At 38.3% G+C, this 21,061-nt stretch overlaps 1 protein-coding gene across 3 annotated transcripts in view; it reads left to right on the top strand.

The window, feature by feature from the left end:
• The first annotated feature begins 720 nt into the window (after nt 1-720).
• CLMP (CXADR like cell adhesion molecule) overlaps nt 721-21,061 on the top strand; it is a 116,429-nt gene continuing 96,088 nt past the window's right edge. The window contains exons 1-2 of one of the 3 annotated variants that reach the window (XM_074302708.1): nt 721-937; nt 1,039-1,142. In XM_074302708.1, coding sequence (XP_074158809.1) covers nt 1,115-1,142 — 28 coding nt within the window. In that variant the 5' untranslated portion in view covers nt 721-937; nt 1,039-1,114. Of the gene's footprint in view, nt 1,143-21,061 lie in introns of all 3 variants that reach the window. The other 2 variants (XM_074302709.1, XM_074302707.1) reach the window with 2 other exon arrangements.

The raw sequence follows: 21,061 nt of genomic DNA, 5'->3' as shown, positions 1-21,061 counted from the left end.
TTTATACACACACACACACACACACACACACACACACACACACACACACACATAGAACATATATAATATTTATAATAGTTATAAATTAAATAATATATTACTATATATTATAGATTGTATTATAGTTTCCTCAACGAAGGCACAGAAACGCTAAATGACTTGCCTAGGATCATAGAGCACTAACTGAGGGGAGAATTTGAAAACACATCTTCCTGGCTCTAAAACTAAAATTCTATCCAGGACACCCTTCAGTCTCTCCGAAAGGTCCAGCCACCAGCTCTAATGTCGACTAAACCAGAGAAAATAAGAAAGGAGAAAACATTGAACATGGAGCCTGCCTCGTGGCCGAGTGCCTTGGAAAGACCAGACAAGGGTCATCGGGCTTCTAATCCCGTTTTGCATGACCTCGTCCTCGTCACCGCCCCGGGCCTCGGTTTCCATATCTGTAAAAGAAGTCTATAGCATTCCTCTGCCCCTTCTCGGGCCCTGGCTCCGCGATGAAGGCAGACGAGCGGCTCCCCTCCTCCAAGTCTCCCATGTGTACGAAGTTGCGTCGAGATTTCCCCGCTTTGCCCTGAAACCCCCCTAGCATTTTTCCTCGGAAAGAAAAGCCCCTTCTTGACTGCCAGCTCCGCAGCCAGGCCACCGATTGGTGTTCCCCGCTAATCCCAGATGATGGTGGGGAGGGGCTGGCAGGAGGAGGCAGCCATGTGGTTACTGCTCAGTATGATTTTTTTTTTCCTCCTTCATTCCTTTTTCTTTCCAAACAGGGAAAAGTGTTTCCATGCGGCTGGAGAGCTTCTCTTGTCACAATTTCTCCTCTGGGGAAGAGCATAATCCCTGATCTCTCTCCTCCCACTCCCACCCGAAAGGAGTAGGGTGCGCTCCAGGCCCCTCCCCGGGGGCTGTGGAGTCAGAAGGCAAAGGCAGAAGAAAAGTAGGCGAGGGGGAAGAGGAGGGAAGTTGGGTTCCTTTGCTGGCACATGGATGCAATTATACGGAGCGTTTGCCAGAGACGTTGCTTTCCATTCCATGCAGGTCTTCTCGGTCTGTCTGACGAGCCTGGGACTAGGGAAGCCACAGAGGGGGAAAGTGTCCGAGTCCTGGAAACGGAATGTCTTTCCTGTCCATCCTCGTTCTAGGTGAGTGTTTCGGGGACGCTTTGTCGGTAGTTTTGATGTCTGGAAAGAGAGGTATTGTCAGGAACTGCAGCGGCGGCGGCAGTTACACCAGGGGAGACTAACTTGCTAATTAAACCATTGCTCCTCAACCGTTTGGTGGGAGAAGGGCCGTTTCTTTCTGCCTCGGGACAAACGGGCAGCACATCTGGGCTGGAGAGGATTGTAAATTCTGCATCGTGGGGTTGGAAACATCTGTTTCTGGAGGGGAGTCACATAAAAGCATTTTTTCGTTCTTGCTGGTGGCAGCATTTTCAAGGTGCAATGTTGGCCTCGGCTGTAACCCATCTGAAAGTTGGAACCCCCTTTGTGGTGGCGTTTTGCGGGGGGGGGGGGAAATGTTTGGGGAGGAAAAGTAGGGAAATGAGCTTTGGCTTTGATCTAGGAATGTTCGTCCCAGGTCCCTAAGGTGGGGGAAGGGGCTTTTTGTTTCCAACAGGCGTCTCAAACAACTCGGATTAGAAACAGATGTGTTAAAGTGTAAGCGAGAAAGAGGGTGTAGTGAAGGGAATAGAGACTAAAAAGATAAAGAACAGAAAATGGGCCATAAAACGGAGCGGCAAGAAGGTAGAGACTCTGAAGTATGACCAAAAGGGGATAGAAAAGAAGAGAGGGAAAAATGAGAAAGGGAGCAGAGAAAGAAGAAAAGATGGGAAGCAGGAAAAGAAGAAAGATGAGGATAACCAGGAAGAGAGTCTGAGAATAGACAAACTGAGAAAAGGTTAGGGGAAAAGGGGAGAGAAGGACAAAGGAAGAGGAACCAAATAACACTGGGGGGTGGGAGGAGAGAGGAGGGTTGGTGTTTTGTTCTGGTTTGAGTGTGTATACGTTTTTTGCTTTTTTGTTTTGTTGTGTGTGTGTGTGTGTGTGTGTGTGTGTGTGTGTGTGTGTGTGTGTGTGTGTGTGTGTGTGTGTGTTTAAATGAAGGAAAGATTCCATTGAGGAAGGCAGAAACTCTCCTGGTCATCCATTTGGGTGTAACTAACTTTGGTCACAAGGAATATGTGAGCCCATTAAGCCTCAGTCAGATCTCTGCCTCCCTTCCACTCCCCAGATTGAGCTGACAGCAGACAGGTTTGCGAAAGAACACCAGTCAAGGATGTGTGTGGGCAAGAATAGGCAGGAAGAGGCTGGGATCGCCTCAGGTGGCAGCCAGAGAGGCAGGGTGGGAGCTCAGGGTCTCAGGAGAATCGGTGGGTACACCCACCCATGAAGAGGGGCTTCTGGCCATCACTGCTACAGGGTCAGAGAGGTCAGAGGCAACCTGGAAGGCAAATCCCCCAGGGGATACTGAGTTAAGAAAATCGAAGATCCAGGAAGTAGCTAGAGGTCTAAAAGGTTCAAGAATGAAGTGGGAAGAACAATTCTCTAAGACAAGAAGTTTCTGTCATATTTTTTCAATGAACTTGAACTTGAGCCTCCCCTGATACATGCTTGTACATACATAGACACATACACTTGTGTGCGTAACCAGAGATCCCCAAATTAAAATGACCATCTTTTATCATTCTCTCAGGTAACATTGCTGCTTACTTAGGACAATAGCTAAAGCATTTTAGATCTGGTGTTCTATGCCTGTCAGGGAGAGAGGCTGGGATTTGCTATGGTAAGCTATTCAGCACATCTGGGTACTCCTTTCATCAGTACACACCATCTTAACTATCTTTTAAACCAGAAGATATTTAACACATTTCAGTTCCAAAGTCACATTATCCAAGAGATTTCCTATGGGTCATTCTCCAAAACCTGCATATGTGGGGTTGAAAGGAAATTTTGATAAGAACCAATCCCTGCTCATAGCCTACGAGAAGGGTATGACATGTACCTAAATGAGTATAACACAAAATAATATGGGATAAGTGAATGAGAGGTGTGAGTAAAGTGCTAGATTAAATGGAGAGCATCATCACTAACAAGTGGAATTAGAGAAGACTTCATGGAATAGTGACATTTGATATAAACTAAAGAATAGACAGATATTTAATAGGGAAAGGGAGGGAGAGCTATGGAAAAGAATATTTTAGGCATAGAAATGAGCAGGAACAAAGGTATAGAAATGGGAAAGTGGGAGGCTTGCTGAGAATGGTGAGTAGACCTGGTGTGCTAAAGCATAGAATGAATAAAGAAGAATCATACAAGATAAGAATAGAAAGATTTAATAACCTGCTAGTATTTATGAAAATCAGCTAAAATATTCTAAACAACATGCATTAAATATGTGCATGAATAACTGCATTTGATAAAGCAATGTGTTGCAGTGAAAAGAGTTCTAGATGTGGAATCAGAAAACTTGGAGTCACTTGACCTCTCTGGGTCTCACTTTCCTTATGAGTAAATTGAGGAGGTAGAACTAGGTGACCCCCATGGTCTGACTTTTCAGTTCTAAAACTATTAATACCTGTGACTGATGATTGGGACTCACATTCCAACCATGGACAAGTGATTTCATCTCAGTAGGCATCACTTCTTTATAACACAGTAGCATTGGACAAGATGCAATGAAAAGAGTATTGGCTCTGGTGTCTAAGAACATCATTCACAGGTGATTTTGAGACCTTGAGCAAGTCACAAATCAACTTCCTCATATGTGAAATCAGGAGATTAAAGAAAATGGTCTCTGAGCTTGAGGTCTGTAAGGGAGAAAGGAATTAGATTTATATAGAAAATAAATAAATATAATTTTAAAAAATTTGTATGGCACCAACTATGTGGTACCAGCTGTTGTGCTAAGTATTTTATAAGTATTATCTCATTTGATCTTCACAGCAACTCAGGGAGGTAAGTACTGTAATCTTCATTTTACAATTTAGGTTACCAAGGTTGAGTGACTAAGGTTCATATAGATTTACTAAGTATCTGAGGCCAGATTTATGATTCCTCTAAAGTCTTTTCAAGTTCTAACTTCCATGACCCACTGAATGGACTGAACTTTCTGAGCAAAACATCCTACTGATGTTCATTCATTCATTCAACAAATATTCATTGAGTGGCTATGATGTACAGCTATTGTTAGTCATTATTTCAGTCGTGTCCCACTCTTTGTGTCTCCATTTGGGGATTTCCTGGCAAAGATACTGGAGTGGTTTGCCATTTCTTTCTCCAGTTCATGTTACAGATGAGTAAACTGAGGCAAACAGGATTAAGTGACTTGTCCAGGTTTACCTAGGACTAAGTGGTTGAGGCTAGATTTGAAATCATGAACATGAGTTTTCCTGATTCCAAGCCCAGTTCTCTATCCACAATGCCAACTAGCCACCCCTACAGCTGATAGGAGACCTGTATATTCTCTTTTCTCCTCTTATAGGATTAAAGTAGCTTCTTTTTTGGTGAGATAACCTGAGATGTTTGAGGTGGGATATTTTTGAAGAGCTATGCTTTCATTGATATGAATATTTCTCCCACAATAACTGACTGAAACATGTCTACATTCCATGAGTTACTGTGGCTAAAAATTTCATTACCTGGTGATCAGTCTTCTGGAAAAGAATTCCTCTACTCTTGGCTAGGATGATCCACAGATGATAGCAGCTTAATCTATTGCTAGGCCTATACTTGACACCCTTCCAGAGATGAGGATCTGCCTAGCCACAAGAAGCCTTGGGCAAAGGAACAAAAAAAAACACAAAACTGTGAAGAATTCTTTTTCATCTAGGTTCTCCTCCACTATAAGGTACACAAGATAAATGAAATTACGTAATAAAATAACACATTTCTTTAGCACCTTTGGTTTTATGCAATGCGGCCTCATAGTTTCCCTGTATAATTGGTGGTTAAAAAAAAAAAAAACAACAACAACAACAAAAAAAAAATTTTATTCACATTTTTGTAGATGGGGAAGTTAAAACTCAATGATTGTCCCCAAAGTCACAGTAAACATTATAGTTAAAAGCTGAACCCAGTCTCATCTCCAGCACTTAAGACTGTAGCTTAATTAATGTTTGTTCTTTTGAGGTGATTCACTTGAGGTTCTGCATTTTTTTTCTATATCACAACTGTAATGAAAATTATTGTATCAAGACTAGAGAGCACATTTGTCATACAAAATTATTTACTATAAAGGAGAGAAGACAGAGACAGAGATAGAAAAGAGACAGAGACTCACAAAGAGACAGAAACAGAGATAAACAGAGACAGAGAGACACATAGCCAGAGAGAGAAACTTGGAGAGAACTGTATTTCAGTGTAATTGACTTCCTTTGTAATCACACATATTTTGTTTTATGCATTTAAAATATTATCCTGAGGAGTACATAGCTCTCATTAGACTGCCAAATGGGTCCATACACACCAAAAAAGCTGCACCTTCTGATCTAAAGAATATGATTTGTAACTCAGAAGATGCTTTAGAGACTGAGAGCTGTTTTCTCATTATCTCTAGTCTCAGAAGAATTGAATTCAGGTCCCAACTCTGACACTTAACTTGAATGATACTGAGGACAAATCAATTAATTAAGTGAGCAAGTCAATCTCTCTCTATGGCTCAGATTCCCAAACTGTAAAATTATAACATAGTTCAGATCTTATTTACCTTCCTGGAATCACAGCTTGACGTCAGAAATGATGTCAGAGATCATCTCGCCCAATCCCCATCATTTAATTAAGATTTCAAGGTTTAGTAACTTGTCAGGGGTCATTTAGAAGAATCAGAATTTGAATCCAGCTATAAGACACTATAGTATTCTTTCCCCCTGCAACTTGTTGATGGTTTTATTGTGAGGAAAGTCCTCTATGAACTTTAAATACACTACTTAGTTTAAAGATATGATCTCTGTGATGTGGGCATTCTCTCTGAATGTACTGAATCAGAGCCTTTAGGAAACAGTGTGGTGCTATGGAAAGTATACTGAGTTTAAATTACAGGACTTGGGTTGAATTCTGACTGTCATTTTCTATCTGTGTGAAAAAAAAACTGAGCAAAAAACTTTACTTCAAGGGACCATAGTTTACCCATCAAATAAGGAGGTTGCTCTGGATGACCTCTAAGACCTTCTAGTCTTAAATCTTTGATCCCTTCACCCCCTTCTCATCTTTTTTGTCTCTTGTCTGCTCTCTTCCATGAACCCTCCTGGGAAGGTCCAACCAACCCATTAGCTGATCTGGGTCCTCATTATACGGGTACCGGCTTAGCATCAGGCTCTCCATCAGTTATCATTTATTCCTGCTGCTGTATGATTGGCTGAACCTCATTTTCTAATCATACATTTCTTGGTTAATATCTTTAATACCACTTGTTCTGAAAACCTAAAGTGCTATATGAGTGGAAATAGTAATTGATAATTATAGTATCATTATTATTTTTACTGTACTCAGCACAGGGTTATTCATGAAACTGAAATTCAAAAATACTACTTGAAAATGATAAAATGAACCATTAGGAAAGATATACTCCTGGCATTATTAGAGCTCCAGATATTCCTTATAGATAAGGAAACTGAAGCCCAGAAATATGGAGTTACCTGCTCAAAGTAGAGCTAGTTAGTGGCACAAGGTCTATAATTTTCCGGATTCCCAGGACCAACTCTTTTATTAATCCTGCCTAGCATGGTAGATTCTTAATATAGAGAAGTCATTCTTGTCTCTCTGAGTGATTTTGTTCTGTAAGATCTCAGTTGTTTTTCTAATAATTCAATTACATGAAAAAAATAGTCAAAAAACTAGGTACTGTTCTGATTCTTGAGCTATTAAAAAAAAAAATTAACTTTTCAAGCATGGATGTTGTAACTTTCAGAATAGCTGTTGTACCTGGAAGCCCATGAATTTCTAACAGTAAGTGAGGTGTGGAAGGTGGGGTTGTTGAAGAAAGGAAATGAGTAACTGAGCCTAAGGATATATGTGTGTGTTAATTGGGTATATATGATTTGGTTTACATGGGCTTGCTCATACTTGGCAAAGCTATTCAAGATTGTTGGGATGGTAAAGAATAAGTGAGAAAAATGCACAAAAGTAACATGTGATATACTGAGTCCCATCATTTATTTTCCAGAGCAGTGCCAATTTCAAGATTTAAAAATGTTTTAAATAGTTTATTGCTATCCTTTTAAATAGTATTTTATTTTTCCCCAATTACATGTCAAGACAATTGTAGCATTCATTTTTACAAGACTTTGAGTTCCAAAGTTTTCTCCCTCCTCCTCTTCCTATGATGGTACACAATTTGGTTTAAATTACACATGTGAAATCATCATGTAAAACATATTTCCATATTAGTCATGGTTGTAAAGAAAAAAACACATCAAAAGAAAAAATGAAAAAGAATAGAATAGGTGGAAAAATATATTTTCATCTTCATTCAGAGTTTATCAGTTCTTTATCTGGATGTGAATAGCATTTTCTTTCATGAGTCCTTTGTATTTGTCTTAGATCATTGTGTTGCTGAGAAGAACTGAATCATTCATAGTTGATCATCACACTGTATTGCTGAGATTGTGTGCAATGTTCTGGTTCACACAAATCTTTCTAGGTTTTTCTGGCATCTATCTGTTCATTATTTCTTATTGCATAATAGTATTCCATTATATTCATATACGACAGTTTATTCAGCTATTCCTCATTTGTGGGACATGCCATCAATTTCTAATATTTTGCCACTATGAAAAGGGCTGCTATAAACATTCTTGCACATGTAGGTCCTTTCCCCTTCTTTATGATCTCTTTGAAATATAGACATAGTATTGCCGGATCATGGGCATAGTTCCACATTGCTCTTCAGAATGGTTAGATCAGTTCACAACTCCACCAACATTATATTTGTGTCCCAATTTCCCCACATCCTCTCCAATATTTATCATTTTCCTTTTTGTCATATTAGCCAATTTGATAGTCTAAGATGGTACCTCAGAGTTGTTTTAATATGTTTTTCCCTGATCAAGTGATTTAGAGCACTTTTTTATATGCCTATAGTAGTTTTGATTTAAAAACTGTTTATTCATATCTTTTTACCTTTAACAATTGGGGAATGGCTTGTATTCTTATAAATTTGACTCCATTGTCCATATATTTGAGAAATGAAGCCTTTATCAGAAACACTTGCTATACAGATGTTTCTCAGCTGTCTGCTTTCCTTCTAATCTTGGTTGCATTGGTTTTCTTTTGTACAAAAGTGTTTTAATTTAATATAACCAAAATTATCTATTTTACATTTCATAGTATTCTCTATCTCTTTTTTGGTCATAAACTTGTAACTCACAACTTTTCTTTTAAGAATTTAGATGCTATACCATTTGATGTATATGTGGTTGGTACTGATATTAATTTACTTCCTCCTATGGTACCTTTTAGCAAGATATACTTTCCTTCCTTATCTCTTAATTAGATCTACTTTTGCTTTTGCTCAAGATTGCTAGCTCTGCTTTTTTAATTTAAATTGAAAGATAATAGATTCTGCCCCAGCCCCTTATCTTTACTCTGTGTGAGTCTCTCTGTTTCAAATGTGCTTCTTTTCAACATTATATTATAGGATTCCAGCTTTTGATCTACTCTGCTATCTGCCTTCATTTTATGGGAAGAGTTCACCCCATTCACAGTCACAATTATGACTGCTAATATATTTTCCCTCCATCCTATTTTTCCTCTCATTTGTCCTCTCTCTCCTTTTACCCTTTCCCTCCTTATCAGTGTTTTAGTTCTATCACCTCCCTAATCTGTCCTCCCTTCTATTAGTCCATCCTCCCTTTACTTAATCTCTTCCCCTCCTACTTCCCTGCAGAGTAAGATAAATTTCTGTATTCAACTGATTTTTATATAATTTACTCTTTGATCTAGTTCTGATGAGAGTAGGGTTGAATAATGCTCACTGTCTATCTTCCCATACTTCCCCTCTACTTTATCACCTCTTCATGTGAAATAATTTACCCCTCCACTTCTTCCTTCCTCTAATATACTCTTTCTCATTCCTTTGTTGTTGTTGTTTTTTAATGTCATTGACTCCAATTTATCTTATAACTGTATCCTTTGTCTACATATATCCTTTCTAGTCGTACTATTAGTGGTACAATTTTTAAGAATTACAAATATTATCTTCTTTTGTAGAAATATAAGTAATCCAGCTCCATTGAATCCCTTGTGTTTTCTTTTTCCCTTTTAAAAACTTTTATAGGCTTCTTTTAGGTCTTGAGATTAGGGTTCATATATATTGTTTAATTCTGATCTTCTACTAATGAATACTTGAAATTCTTCTATTTCATTGGATGACCATTTCTCCTTTGAAGTATTATGCTTAATTTCACCATGTAACTGATTCATGATTGTAGTCCTATTCCTTTGTCTTCCAGAATGTCATGTTCCACAATCTTCGATCCTTTAATATTGCAGCTGCTAAATCCTGTGTAATCCTGATTGTGGCTCCTCGATATGAATTTTCTTTCTGTTCCATTGCAGCACTTTTCCCTTGATCTGATGATTCTGTAATTTGGCGTTTTTCTTTTGGTATCTCTTTCCTGAGTGATGGGTGGATTCTTTTGATACTTATTTTGCCCTCTGGTTCAAGGATATAAGGGCAGCTTTTCTTGATTATTTCTTTGAAGATGCTGTCCAGATCCTTCTTTTGATAATTTTTAGGTTGTCCAATAATTCTCAAATTGTCTCTCCTGAATCTATTTTCCAAATCACTTTTTTCCCAATAAGATATTTTATGTTTTTTCTGTTTTTTTTTTCTTTTGAATTTGATTGATTCTTGATGTCTCATAGAGTCATTAACCTCCACTTGCTCAATTCTATCTAGCTTTTAAGGTGTTTGTTTTCCTCAGCTAGCTTTTGTACTTCCTTTTCTATTTGGTCAATTGTACTTTATAAGAAATTGTTTTCTTCAGTGAATTTTTGTATCTCCTTTTCCATTTGGCCAATTCTACTTTTTAAATAGATGTTTTCTTTTTCCAAGCTGATGACTCTTCATAATTGTCTCTTTATTTTCTTAATTTTTCTTTTGCCTCTCTTCTATGATTTTTAACTGTTTTTTTAAGTTCTTCTATGAGCTGTATCTGGGCTTGAGACCATTTCCCATTTTATTCTGGGGTCTTTCCCAGAGATAACATTGTTGTCTTCTTAGTTGGTGACCTGATCTTCCCTATCACCATAATTATTATCTGTGGTCAGATATATATATATTTTTTTTTTGTTTTTTGCTCAAATTTTTTGATTTTTTTCCTTTCTTTTAAATTTGAGCTTTGCTCCTGGGGTAATGCTATACCATTTGATGAATGTCTCAGACTTCGGGAACCTGGGACTATACCTCCTGGCTTGTTTACTGATGCTGAATGGTTGTGCCCTGAGGCCCATGGGGGACTCTTATGTCTAGGGCTGTGGTGAGAGGGTTGAGGAATGGTAGCTGGCAGTGCTTACCTGGAACTGAGCTAGAGTCCTAATTCTGGTGTCTGGCGTGAGCTGAGGAAGATGTGGTGCTTCTGTGTTTCCCCAGAACTATACTGAAGTACATGACTATCTGGTCATTGGAGGCTGCCTGTTTGCCCAGGAATACACAAAAGCTCAAGGCAGCCTGTTTCCCTAGTTTTGCTGCAGGATATGAAGCACCCTGGTGCTGGGGTTTGCCTGGGTCACCACACTGGGGCTCAAGATTTCCCACTGGTTTGCTGCTGGCTTTCTGGGATGTTTCCTATCCTGAACTGCATTCCTCTTTTGCTTAAGTTAGAAAGACCTTTCTTGGCAATCTTCCAAGGTTTTGGGGCTAAAACCTTTTCTTTTTGCTGGTTTTGCTGTTCCCAAATGTTTCAGGGTGCTATTTTATGGTTTTTTGTGGGGAACATGAGAGAGTTACAGTGATTTACTGTTTACTATATCATCTTCTATTGCTATCTTTTGTTTTAATACACCTTCTTTCCTGTATAATATACATCAGTATATTATTTTCCTGATTTTGCTTGCTTTACTCTGCATTTGTTTATAGGTATTACTTTAATTATCAAAACCTTTTGATATTGACTAAGAAATAGAATGGTAGATCAATAGAGTAGACACAATTTATAGCAGCAAATAAACATACTATCTTTGTAACTGACAATAAAGACTTAAGACTTTGGGGAAAAAATTCATTATTTGGTTAAAAAAATTGTTGGGAAAACTGGAAAGCAGTATGGTAGAAACTGGGCATGAATCAGTATCTCACACTTTTTACTAAAATAAGGTCAAAAAGGATACATGACCTAGATATAAAAAAGAGATTTTACAAGAAAATTAGAAGAACATGGAACATATCCCTTATCTGATTTATGGACAGGCAAACAATTTATGAATCAATAAGAGTTAGAAAGCAAAATTAGGTATAAAATGGATATTCTAAATTGTATTAAATTAAAAAGGTTTTATACAAATGTATTCCCATATTTCTCTAAATATTTTAATATTTCTTATGACATGTTAATAATATTCTATTTGTGCAAGTACCTCAATCTATTTAGTTATTTTCTATCAATGGGCATCTATTTTGTCTCCAGTTCTTTGCTACCACAAAAGTGCTACTATAAATATTTTGGTATATAATGGACCTTTATTTCTTCCATTGACTTCCTTGAGATATATTCCTAGCAGTGAAATTTCTAAGTCAGAAAATATACTTTTAATAAGGCTTTGTGAAAGGAAAGCTTGTATCAGAATGATGCTCCTATTGTTGATGTGAACAATGTGGCTGCCATCAGTACTCTGGGATGTCCCCATCACTGTATTCACTGTCTGGCAGAATTCAGTCCTACATATAGCTGCTGTATTATGGAGCCTCATCACTAACCCTGAGTTCAGGAACTTAGTTACCCTTGTGTACCATAAATCTGATTTTGCCTAGAAGCAAGGTTAAAGGCAGTCAATGCTGTGCCCTGGCTACACAGGACACTCTGTTAAGGTTCTAGTGTAGAAGGTTCTTTATACCCAAAGAAAATTCTATGAATAGTTTGTATAGAGAAAGAACTGAAAGCCTTCATTTATTTAACATCATGGTTATTTAACAAAATAAATAAACATTTATTTAACATGTAGATGAGTACACATTGTTATTATTCAGTCATTTCATTCTTGTCTGACTCTTCATTGGGGTTTTCTTGGCAAAGATACTGGAGTGATTTGCTATTTCTTTCTCCAGCTCATTTTACTAATAAGAAAACTGAGGCAAACAAGATGAAGGTCACATAATCCAATGCTCTATCCACTGCACCATTTAGCTGGTCAAGTAGCTACTAATTCCATTTTACAAAGTAAGAAACTGTAATTTAGAAATGTTAGGTCTAAGGAAGAGGAATTTGAGTGTTCTAGTAAGTTGAAGGAAGAGCAGTGGACCCAAAGCTGGGATATTTAAGTTGGAATATAGTCTCCCCTAACTGTGGGACCATGAAAAAGTCACTCTGAACTTCAATTTTTTCCACACACAAAATGGAGATAATGTTTGCACTAGCTATCTTATAAGGAGGCAGTGTGATGTATTGGGTAGAGAACTGATAGGAAGAAATGTGTTCAAATCTTCCCTGACACATACTGACTTGTGACCCTCAGCAAGGGTCATTTAATGCCCAGCACTCCAGTCTAGAACATAGTAAGTTGTAGAGAAGGTACTGAAGAGCATTGGAAGAAGTTCTTCAATAGAATCTCCCTACTCTAATGAAATCAACAGGTGTCATCCTTCTCCCCATACCTATTTCACAAATTGGTGTAAGTAAGCATTTCGCAAGTCTTTAAATGCTATAAACTTGTATATTGTTGGTTTTTATTATCAGTATGGTTGAAGGAGCCAACATGGAATTTAGGAAGACCTAGAGTAAAATTATTCCTTTAATATAGACTAGTTATGTTACCATGTGCAAAGTCATTTAGCCTCTTAGTGCCCCTAAGAAACTCTCTAAGTAGGTTGCTGATCTTCATTGGTGAAGAAAACTTCCACGCTGGGAGTTCCCCATGGTAGAGTAAAATTAGAACTTTGAATCTTCTTTCTCCTGCCAAATAAAATAAAATAAAATGTGTGTTTAGGTTAACTGAGTTACCACATATGCTATTCATAGATGACCAATTTCCTGTCTCAAGGACACTTCAGGATCTTGGTTCATCTTTCTGAAAAATATTTATCCTTCAGTAATTCCAAAGGCCAGTTAGGATCTCAAAATGTTTTGGGGACATGAGTTTGAATAGCAGTTGTCATGGAAGAGATGGGTGGATATGTTTGTAGAAGGTCGAAAAGATCAAGCTGCCTTTGGTCCTAACTCTTGGACTCGGTGCAGATGTTGATGTTTAGAATAAATGGATGATATTGGCTTGGTACTTACCATTTGTGTCTCTCTCCAAAAACCATGCTAAAAGTGTGAAAAAACAACTTCTTTTTCTCAGTTTTATGGACATTTATACTTTAGATAAATAAAGGTTTGTTGGATTTGGCACTGAGTAGACCAAAAAAAAAGGAGGTGGTTGGAATTTTTTTCTGCATTTGACTCCTATCTCCCCTCTCCTCCCACCATAAAATGAATTCAGTCACACTATTGTGTGTGTGTGTACAGACGACATGAAGTCTGAAAACTGTTTGGTTTCGATGGGACAAAAGGGGAGGTGGAAAGATGTTTTGTTTTGTTTTTGCTCACACTGGGAATAGAAAATGAATGGCTAGCTTTAGAACTGTTCCATAGTTGGTATAGAAAATTGGCAGTTTTCAAAAGCGGTGTAATAGTGAAGATGGGGTCATCTCAGGTCACTAAGAGATGGGGCAGACAGCAGACACTTGGAGAATGAGGAGATAAGTTAAAAAAGCCTCCTCAGACTAGAAAACGAACTCAAAATAGTTGCTGGAGCAGCAGTAGCCCAGCCCCCACAGATCTTCCCTGATCTGAAGTTCTGGAACAGTTAGAATTAGTGACACAAGGTCTCTCTAGCTGGATCCTATAGTGTCTGGGACACCTGGCTATTAGTTGCCTCATGTGGGGGTTGGAGTGGGCTTTGTTTCCCCGGGTACATTTTAACCTCTTGTAGACAGAGAAAATCGAGAATGTTCTAAGTTAGAGAAGCCTTGGGCCCCAGTTCCAGGTCTGAAGACTTGAGGCTGTTGTGTTCTTGTTTGTCCTTCCTTCTCTAAGAGAGCTAGGCAAATCACTCCTAAAGCCTGTTTCCTCATCTTATAAAATGAGAATAATATTGCTACAATTGTCTCCCAGGGTTTTGTTAAGAAATCAAAATACTTTGTAACCTTCAAGCACTAAACAAATGTCAGTAGCTGTCACTGTCATTATTCTGTATTCTTTTTTCTCCCTGAGATCCTCACCACAAATAGGACCCTTAGAAAGTTCATTTGTGATTGTTGATCTCCAGAAAAGTCATGATTAAGCCCTCTGGGAGTCACTTCTCTCAGTGATGTAGCCCAAGCTAGTCCCTGCCCTCCAAGGTTTATGGGGTTATTCCTCATTAATTACATAGTACTGATGTAGCCCCCTCATTCTCCCCATCTGGGAAATGGAGAGCAAGCCTCCCCCCACAAGGTGACAAAGATCATATAAACATAGATTTCAATCCGAAAGGGGACCTAGGTCCCTTGCCCTAAATTCCTTACTGGGCAGAGGCAACTGAATGCACTCCATGTGTAAAACACACAGGAGGTTGCTCAGAGTCACACAGACTGTGCCTAGGAGAGGTGGCATATGAGCTCAGATCCACTGACTGAAATCAGCATTCTTTCCACTGTACTACAGTTCTTTTCAAGTGAGAATATATAAGGTTTGCTGAAGGATATCCAATGTCAGAGCTGGAAGGACCCTTAGAGATTATGTCTTCCTGATGTCTAGAGAATAGCAGATATTGAAGATATTGATCATTGGTTGATCAGACAACACAACCTTCTAATTTTACTTCAAAGTTGTATTGATACTTTTTGTTTTTATTGGACAATCATTTCTGTATATATCCAGAAATGTCACACATACCCCCATTGGATCCTTATGTAAGGAAAAAAAAACAATTAGACAAAAGCAGTTGACACAGTGACCAAGACTGACAATGTATGCAGCAACCTGCCCCAGAAAGTCTCCACCTTTCTGCCTACAGGAAGGAAATATTTGTCATTATCTAATCTCTGGGATCCAGATTAGCCATTATTCTGTACTGCAGATTTGGCTTCCATTTGGCTTTTCATTTACATTATTGAAATGCACAAAAACACACATATATAAATAATAAGCACTGAAAATCTTGACTGACCGATGAAGAACTACACACACACACACACACACACACACACACACACACACACACACACGATCTAACTCTTCATGGAGCCATTTGATATTTTCTTGGCAAAGACACTGGAGAGATTTGCCATCTCCTTCTGCAATTCATTTTAGAAATAAAGAAACTGAGGCAAACAGGATGAAACAACTTGCTCAGGGTCATATAACTTATAAGTGTATGAGGCCATATTTGAACTTAGGTCAATCTGACTCCATGATTGGTACCTTACCCACTTTGACAGCTAGCTACCCAAAAAAATCCACCTTGCCTTCTTGGGGGGCAAAGGGCAGAGACAAAATTTAGAATTCAATTTAAAAGAAAAAAGGTTTATAAATAAATAATAATTTAAAAAAATAAATTCCTCCCAAAAAGCATTTTGGGGTTTGATATTGGCAGTAATAGGAGACACTAGAATTTACTAAATAAGAGAGTGACATAGATCAACCTGGGCTTTGGTAAAATGACAGAAGGAATGGTGGATTGGGGTGGGAAGACAAATCAGAGCACCATTTTAATTGTTCAGGTGTGAGAGGAGAGCGCACTGCAGGTAGAGGCTCTGTGGGCAGAGCAGAAAGGACATGTAAGAAAGATGTTATAAAGGGAAAAATGACAATCCATAGCACAGATTAATGTTGGGGGGAATATATGAGAGATATCAAGGGTGATGCTCAAGGCTTCAAGTCTGGGTGACTGGGAAGACAGAAGTGCCTTCTACACAAACTGGAAAATCTGGAAGAGGAGAAGGTTTGAAGGAAAAATGAGTTCTGTATTGGTCTCCAGTTGTGTTTGCTTCACTCTGAATCAAGTCAGAGAAGTCTTCACCCTTCTTGTTCTATAAAGAAAGAAGCTGAATCCCAGAGTAGGCAGGTGTTGATATTATCATCTAGGTAGAAGGAAAAATAATAAGCCAGGCAGAAAGAATTTCCTGCACCAGGAGAAAAAATACATATTGAACTGAGACAGCTCTAGACATGCCTTTATTCCTGTTTATGACCAAAAAAATTTTTTTCAGGTCCCTGGAAGGCAAATTGCTTGGTGACTTCATTGTTTAAATTTAGTTTTTGAGTTTGTGGGGATCGTTAAGACTGGAAGCAATAGCCCTTATAACCCAGGCTCTGTCACTTCTCATTATTTCCAGTGACAGTTTCAATTATTTCCAATCATCATTCCAGGCATAGGAGGGAGAACAAGGCAGATGCTCCAGCATAGGGCCCGCTTCTGTGGACCAGTCACTAAAAATAATACTGCTTTATGTTTTTATGACACTTTGGGATTTTCAAAGCACTCCATATACATGACTTCACGTTGTCTTCACAAAAACCCTCTGAGGGAAGGTGGGCAAAGTGGGTTTCATTGTTCTCATTTTACAAATGAAAAAAATAGATTCAAGGAGGTTAATGATTTTCCCTAATCATCCACTCTCAGTACAGATGAGACTAAACTTCAGCTCAGTCCAGTGGTCTTTCCGTTAGGCTGTTCTGCCTTTCCACCTCAGTCTGCCTGTTGAGATGAACCAGTTATCAGACTCCCCAATAGTTTTTCAGAGAGGAATCTAGAAATAAAGAGGACACTCCCCAAAGTAGACAGGGAAAGTGATGTTAAGCCATGAAGGAGCATTTTTAGGGCACTACAACTACCCAGTTTCTAGAAAGGGATCAAACATTGCCCCAAAAGCCTTCCCATCCTGCCAGGAACATTATTTGACTTACTGAGCCTCTGATATCCAGCTCTCTCTTTGCAAGAAAGTGGCACTGGAGCTCAATACAGGTAGGCAACTGCTACTCAATGTGCTCATTGTCAGGTTGTTTGCATCTCATTTACACTTGCTCAAGGTTTTTAAAGTGTACCAAGGGCAGAAACCTGCAAGTTTTTGTTTTCTTTTTCAAAAGTGGGTCTCATGATCAGAAATAAATGTGTGGGGACCCAGGAAGTTTAAAAATAATTTCTAATTGAGATAAGTTAGCGAGCTAATCAGTTACATTGCCAGAAATTTCTGGTCTACTTCATGAGTACTGCCTAATGAGGAAAAAAAATTTTTTGTTAAAATAAAAAAAAAACTCAAGTGGGCAACAAATGAGGTTAGACTTGAGGCCCTATGCTTTACAATACTTGTTGGCTTACATGTCAAGTTGGAGTAGCTTACCTGGAAAAAATGTTGGTCATACCTGCAGCCAACTGCAACTCAAATCCCAACTGCAGAGGCAGGGAGAAAGCCTGGCCCATATGGAAGAGATTGGTATGCTCTATAAAGGGTGACCCAGTTAGCTTGTTCCCATTGCACAGATTCTGATGTGTGGTACTGTGAAGCATGTAAAAGGGTGTTTTCTAAATCATGCATCTTTCTGGACATTTATTTACTTGTTCTTTTCTAACAAAGCCACACTGAGCTGGAAAATGTGTGGAATTCAGCATACTTTTCAGCTTTTTGGGGAATGGAAAACCTCAAAGTGAGAAGCAAAATGCCTGCATATTTCCCACCAGTCTGAAGGATAAAGGCTGTGATTTTTTTTTTCCCCACTCCCTTTCACATGGGCCAAGGCAGGTGTCCCAGATTTCAAAGGACCTAGAATTGTTATCTAGATTGGCTTATTGGCCCTCAGATTCTAGTTTTAACTCTGAACTGGTCTGTATCTGATACTCCCCAGGGTCTGAACCCAGAGCTATCACCCCCTAATTCTCCTGTGCCTTCAGAGAAGTAGATTCAAAGATCATCATGAGTTCATAGACTCAAGGAATAGAGTGGTAGAGCTGGAAAGGGCCAAAGAGATACATTCATTAAATTCTAACATTTAAGAGATAAAAAAAAAAAAAAATCTGGAGGCCCAGAGTGGTGACTTCTCTGGGATGACCTCCCTGCCTCCCAAATTATGTCCCCAGGGCTCTCAGTCTCCAAAGCCCCAGGCATCTTCCCTTTCAGTCCAGTGACTTCCTCTTGACCTTCACGGTCAGATTTCTTTCCCTCTGGGACAAACCAGTATCTTCTAGGGATGGAGCCAAGAAGAATCATAAAGGAGATAAAATGTTTTTCCATCTTTGCTCTTACCTTCTTTTTCAGCACTTCTCCCTAATCAGGACTACCTTGCCTCTATCTTCTTTCTGTGGAGCATGAAGTATAATAGAATCTGTACTAGTACTAGAATCAAGAGTTCTGGGTTCTAATTCCATCTCTGCCATTTACTAACTGTCCAGGTATCAGCAAATCATTTCATTTCTTTGGGCTTCAGTTTTCCTATCTGTAAAATTAAGCTTATATCTCAGAGAACTATTACAAGACTGATGAAAGAATGAGTATGAAAGGATTTTGTAAAGGCCACATCAATATAATATAGCAATAATCTTGAAAAGTGTGTTCTCAGGTGATTATCAACTTCCCAGTATTTTAGCCAAGTACCTGATCTATGTGCTGGATTTCAATGAATGTTCCTTTTTATTGATATGACCAATCTGTCCTATAATATTAGTTAGCTTTTCAAACCCAAGAGAATGATAAAAACATGGTGGAATGGGAAGAGCATAGAAAGATAATTAGGTTCTAATCTCAACACTGTCACTTAGTAGCTGTTACCTTAGTTAGGTAAGTCATTCAATTTTTCAAGACCTCATTTCCCTCCTTGGTAAAATGAAGGTATTAGGATAGATCTCTAAGGTCCTTTGTTATTCCTGATCTCATGGTACCACATATGAATAATTTGAGATCATTTCAAAAGAGAGAAAGGAGTTGAAATCGTTTTTTTACACTCAACAAATCCTAGAGATATAGTTTCTGGATTCCAAACTGTAGGTATGATCTCAGAATTAAGCAAGAAAAAAGAAACCTAGAGTTCACTTCTAGGGCATCTAGATAGTACAGTGGACAGAGCACTGGATTTGCAATCAGGAAGTCTCATCTTCATGAGTTCAAATATGGCCTCAGGGGCAGCTAGGTGGTGTGCAGTGGATAGAGCACCAGCTTTGAATTCAGGAGGACCTGAGTTCAAATCTGGTCTCAGACATTTAACACTTCCTACCTGTGTGACCCTGGGCAAGTCACTTAACCCCAGCCTCAGGGGGGGAAAAAAATCTGGCCTCAGTCAGACACTTAAAAGCTGTGGAACTCTAATGAAATCACTTAACCATATTTGCCTCAGTTTCCACATCTGTAAAATGAGTTGTAGAAGAAAATAAGTCACTCCAGGATCTTTGCCAAGAAAACCTCAAATGGGATCACAAACAGTAGGATAAAATTAAAACTATCCAACAACAATAATTAGTTGACCACTTCAGAGTTCAGTTTCACAAACTGAACTCTCCAGCCACGTTAGATTTTACTGCTTCAAAAGCTTAAGGAGAAAAATAAGTCTCAAGTCCCTCCTTATTGTTGTGAATCGTTTGAGTGTCTTTACTATGGTAAAGAGCATTCAAAGCACCTAGGACTTGCCCTCTTGAATTTGCCTTAGAATTTCAAGTCCCCATGTAGCAACCCTGCTAACATAGAAAGTCCAGATCTCCTTTGGTCTTGAGGAATTTGTTTCCTGATTTTCTATTCTAATGTTTCCTGTGACTTCTTGTGGATGAGCTTAGAGCATTGTGAGTTATAGGGGGAAGGGAAGTGATAACCAGTGTCAGGTACAGCTATTTCATCTAACTGATCTGAGAAAAGTGCATAAGCAAGACTGATGAAAGGTTAGAGAGAGAGTGAAGAGATTAAAGGAAAAAACACAAAAGGAATTTAATAGAAATAATAGTAACTGACATTTATAAACAACCTTATTGCCCTTTGAAAACAATGCTGCACTTTCAATCATCATACCAACTGTGTCAGTAGGTGATAACTATATTATCCCTTTGCAAAGAGCACTTTAAAATGCTATAAATGATTTGTTGAGTCTTTTTTCAATCATGTTCAACTCTGTATCACCAATTGGGTGTTTTTTTTGGCAAAGATACTAGAGAGGTTTGCCATTTCCTTTTCTAGTTCATTTTATAGATAAGGAAACAGACAAATAGGGTTAAGTGACTTATCCAGCTAGTGTATATCTGAGGCCAAATTTGAACTCAGGCAAATGATTCTTCCTGACTCCGGACCCATCACTCTATCCACTATGCCTTCTACCTGTACATGTCTATCCACACACATATATTATATATCATTATTAATAATTATCATATTGTTTATTATTTTATTTATTAATTTATGTTTATTATATTATTGATTATTAATAGTGTTGTTATTAATTTAAAGGTATGGAATCCAAGACTCAGAGAGGTTTACCTGTGGTCATACAGTTGTTAAGTATTGGAATCAAAATTTAAACCTAATCCTATGCTGATTCAAACTTATATGATAAGCATTAAAAGTTAAAGCTTCAGGACCTCAACTAAAGCAGGATAGAAATAAGAGACAGTCATCTATAAAGGATGAGAGACTAGAGGGTATTTTGATAATGTACAAGCCCTGAAGAGGTAATGTGATGGGGCTCCAGCTTAATTCATTGAATCTTATTTTCTATTTCCTGTCATTTTTGTAAAATAATCATCTTTATAGAGACAGTATGCCACAGTTCAATAATTTTTTAATTTTTTTGTATAAAGAACCTCTTTACATTCTTTTAAAAATTTTTACAAGCTAATTGGAGTTAAGTAAATTACCTGGATTTACACAGGAAATGTTATGTGTCTAGGGCTGGATTTGAACTCGGATCTTCCTG

The sequence above is a fragment of the Sminthopsis crassicaudata genome, chromosome 3 (assembly GCF_048593235.1).
Source record: "Sminthopsis crassicaudata isolate SCR6 chromosome 3, ASM4859323v1, whole genome shotgun sequence".
NCBI classification, from domain to species: domain Eukaryota; kingdom Metazoa; phylum Chordata; class Mammalia; order Dasyuromorphia; family Dasyuridae; genus Sminthopsis; species Sminthopsis crassicaudata.
This window is presented reverse-complemented; position numbering and strand designations above follow the sequence as displayed.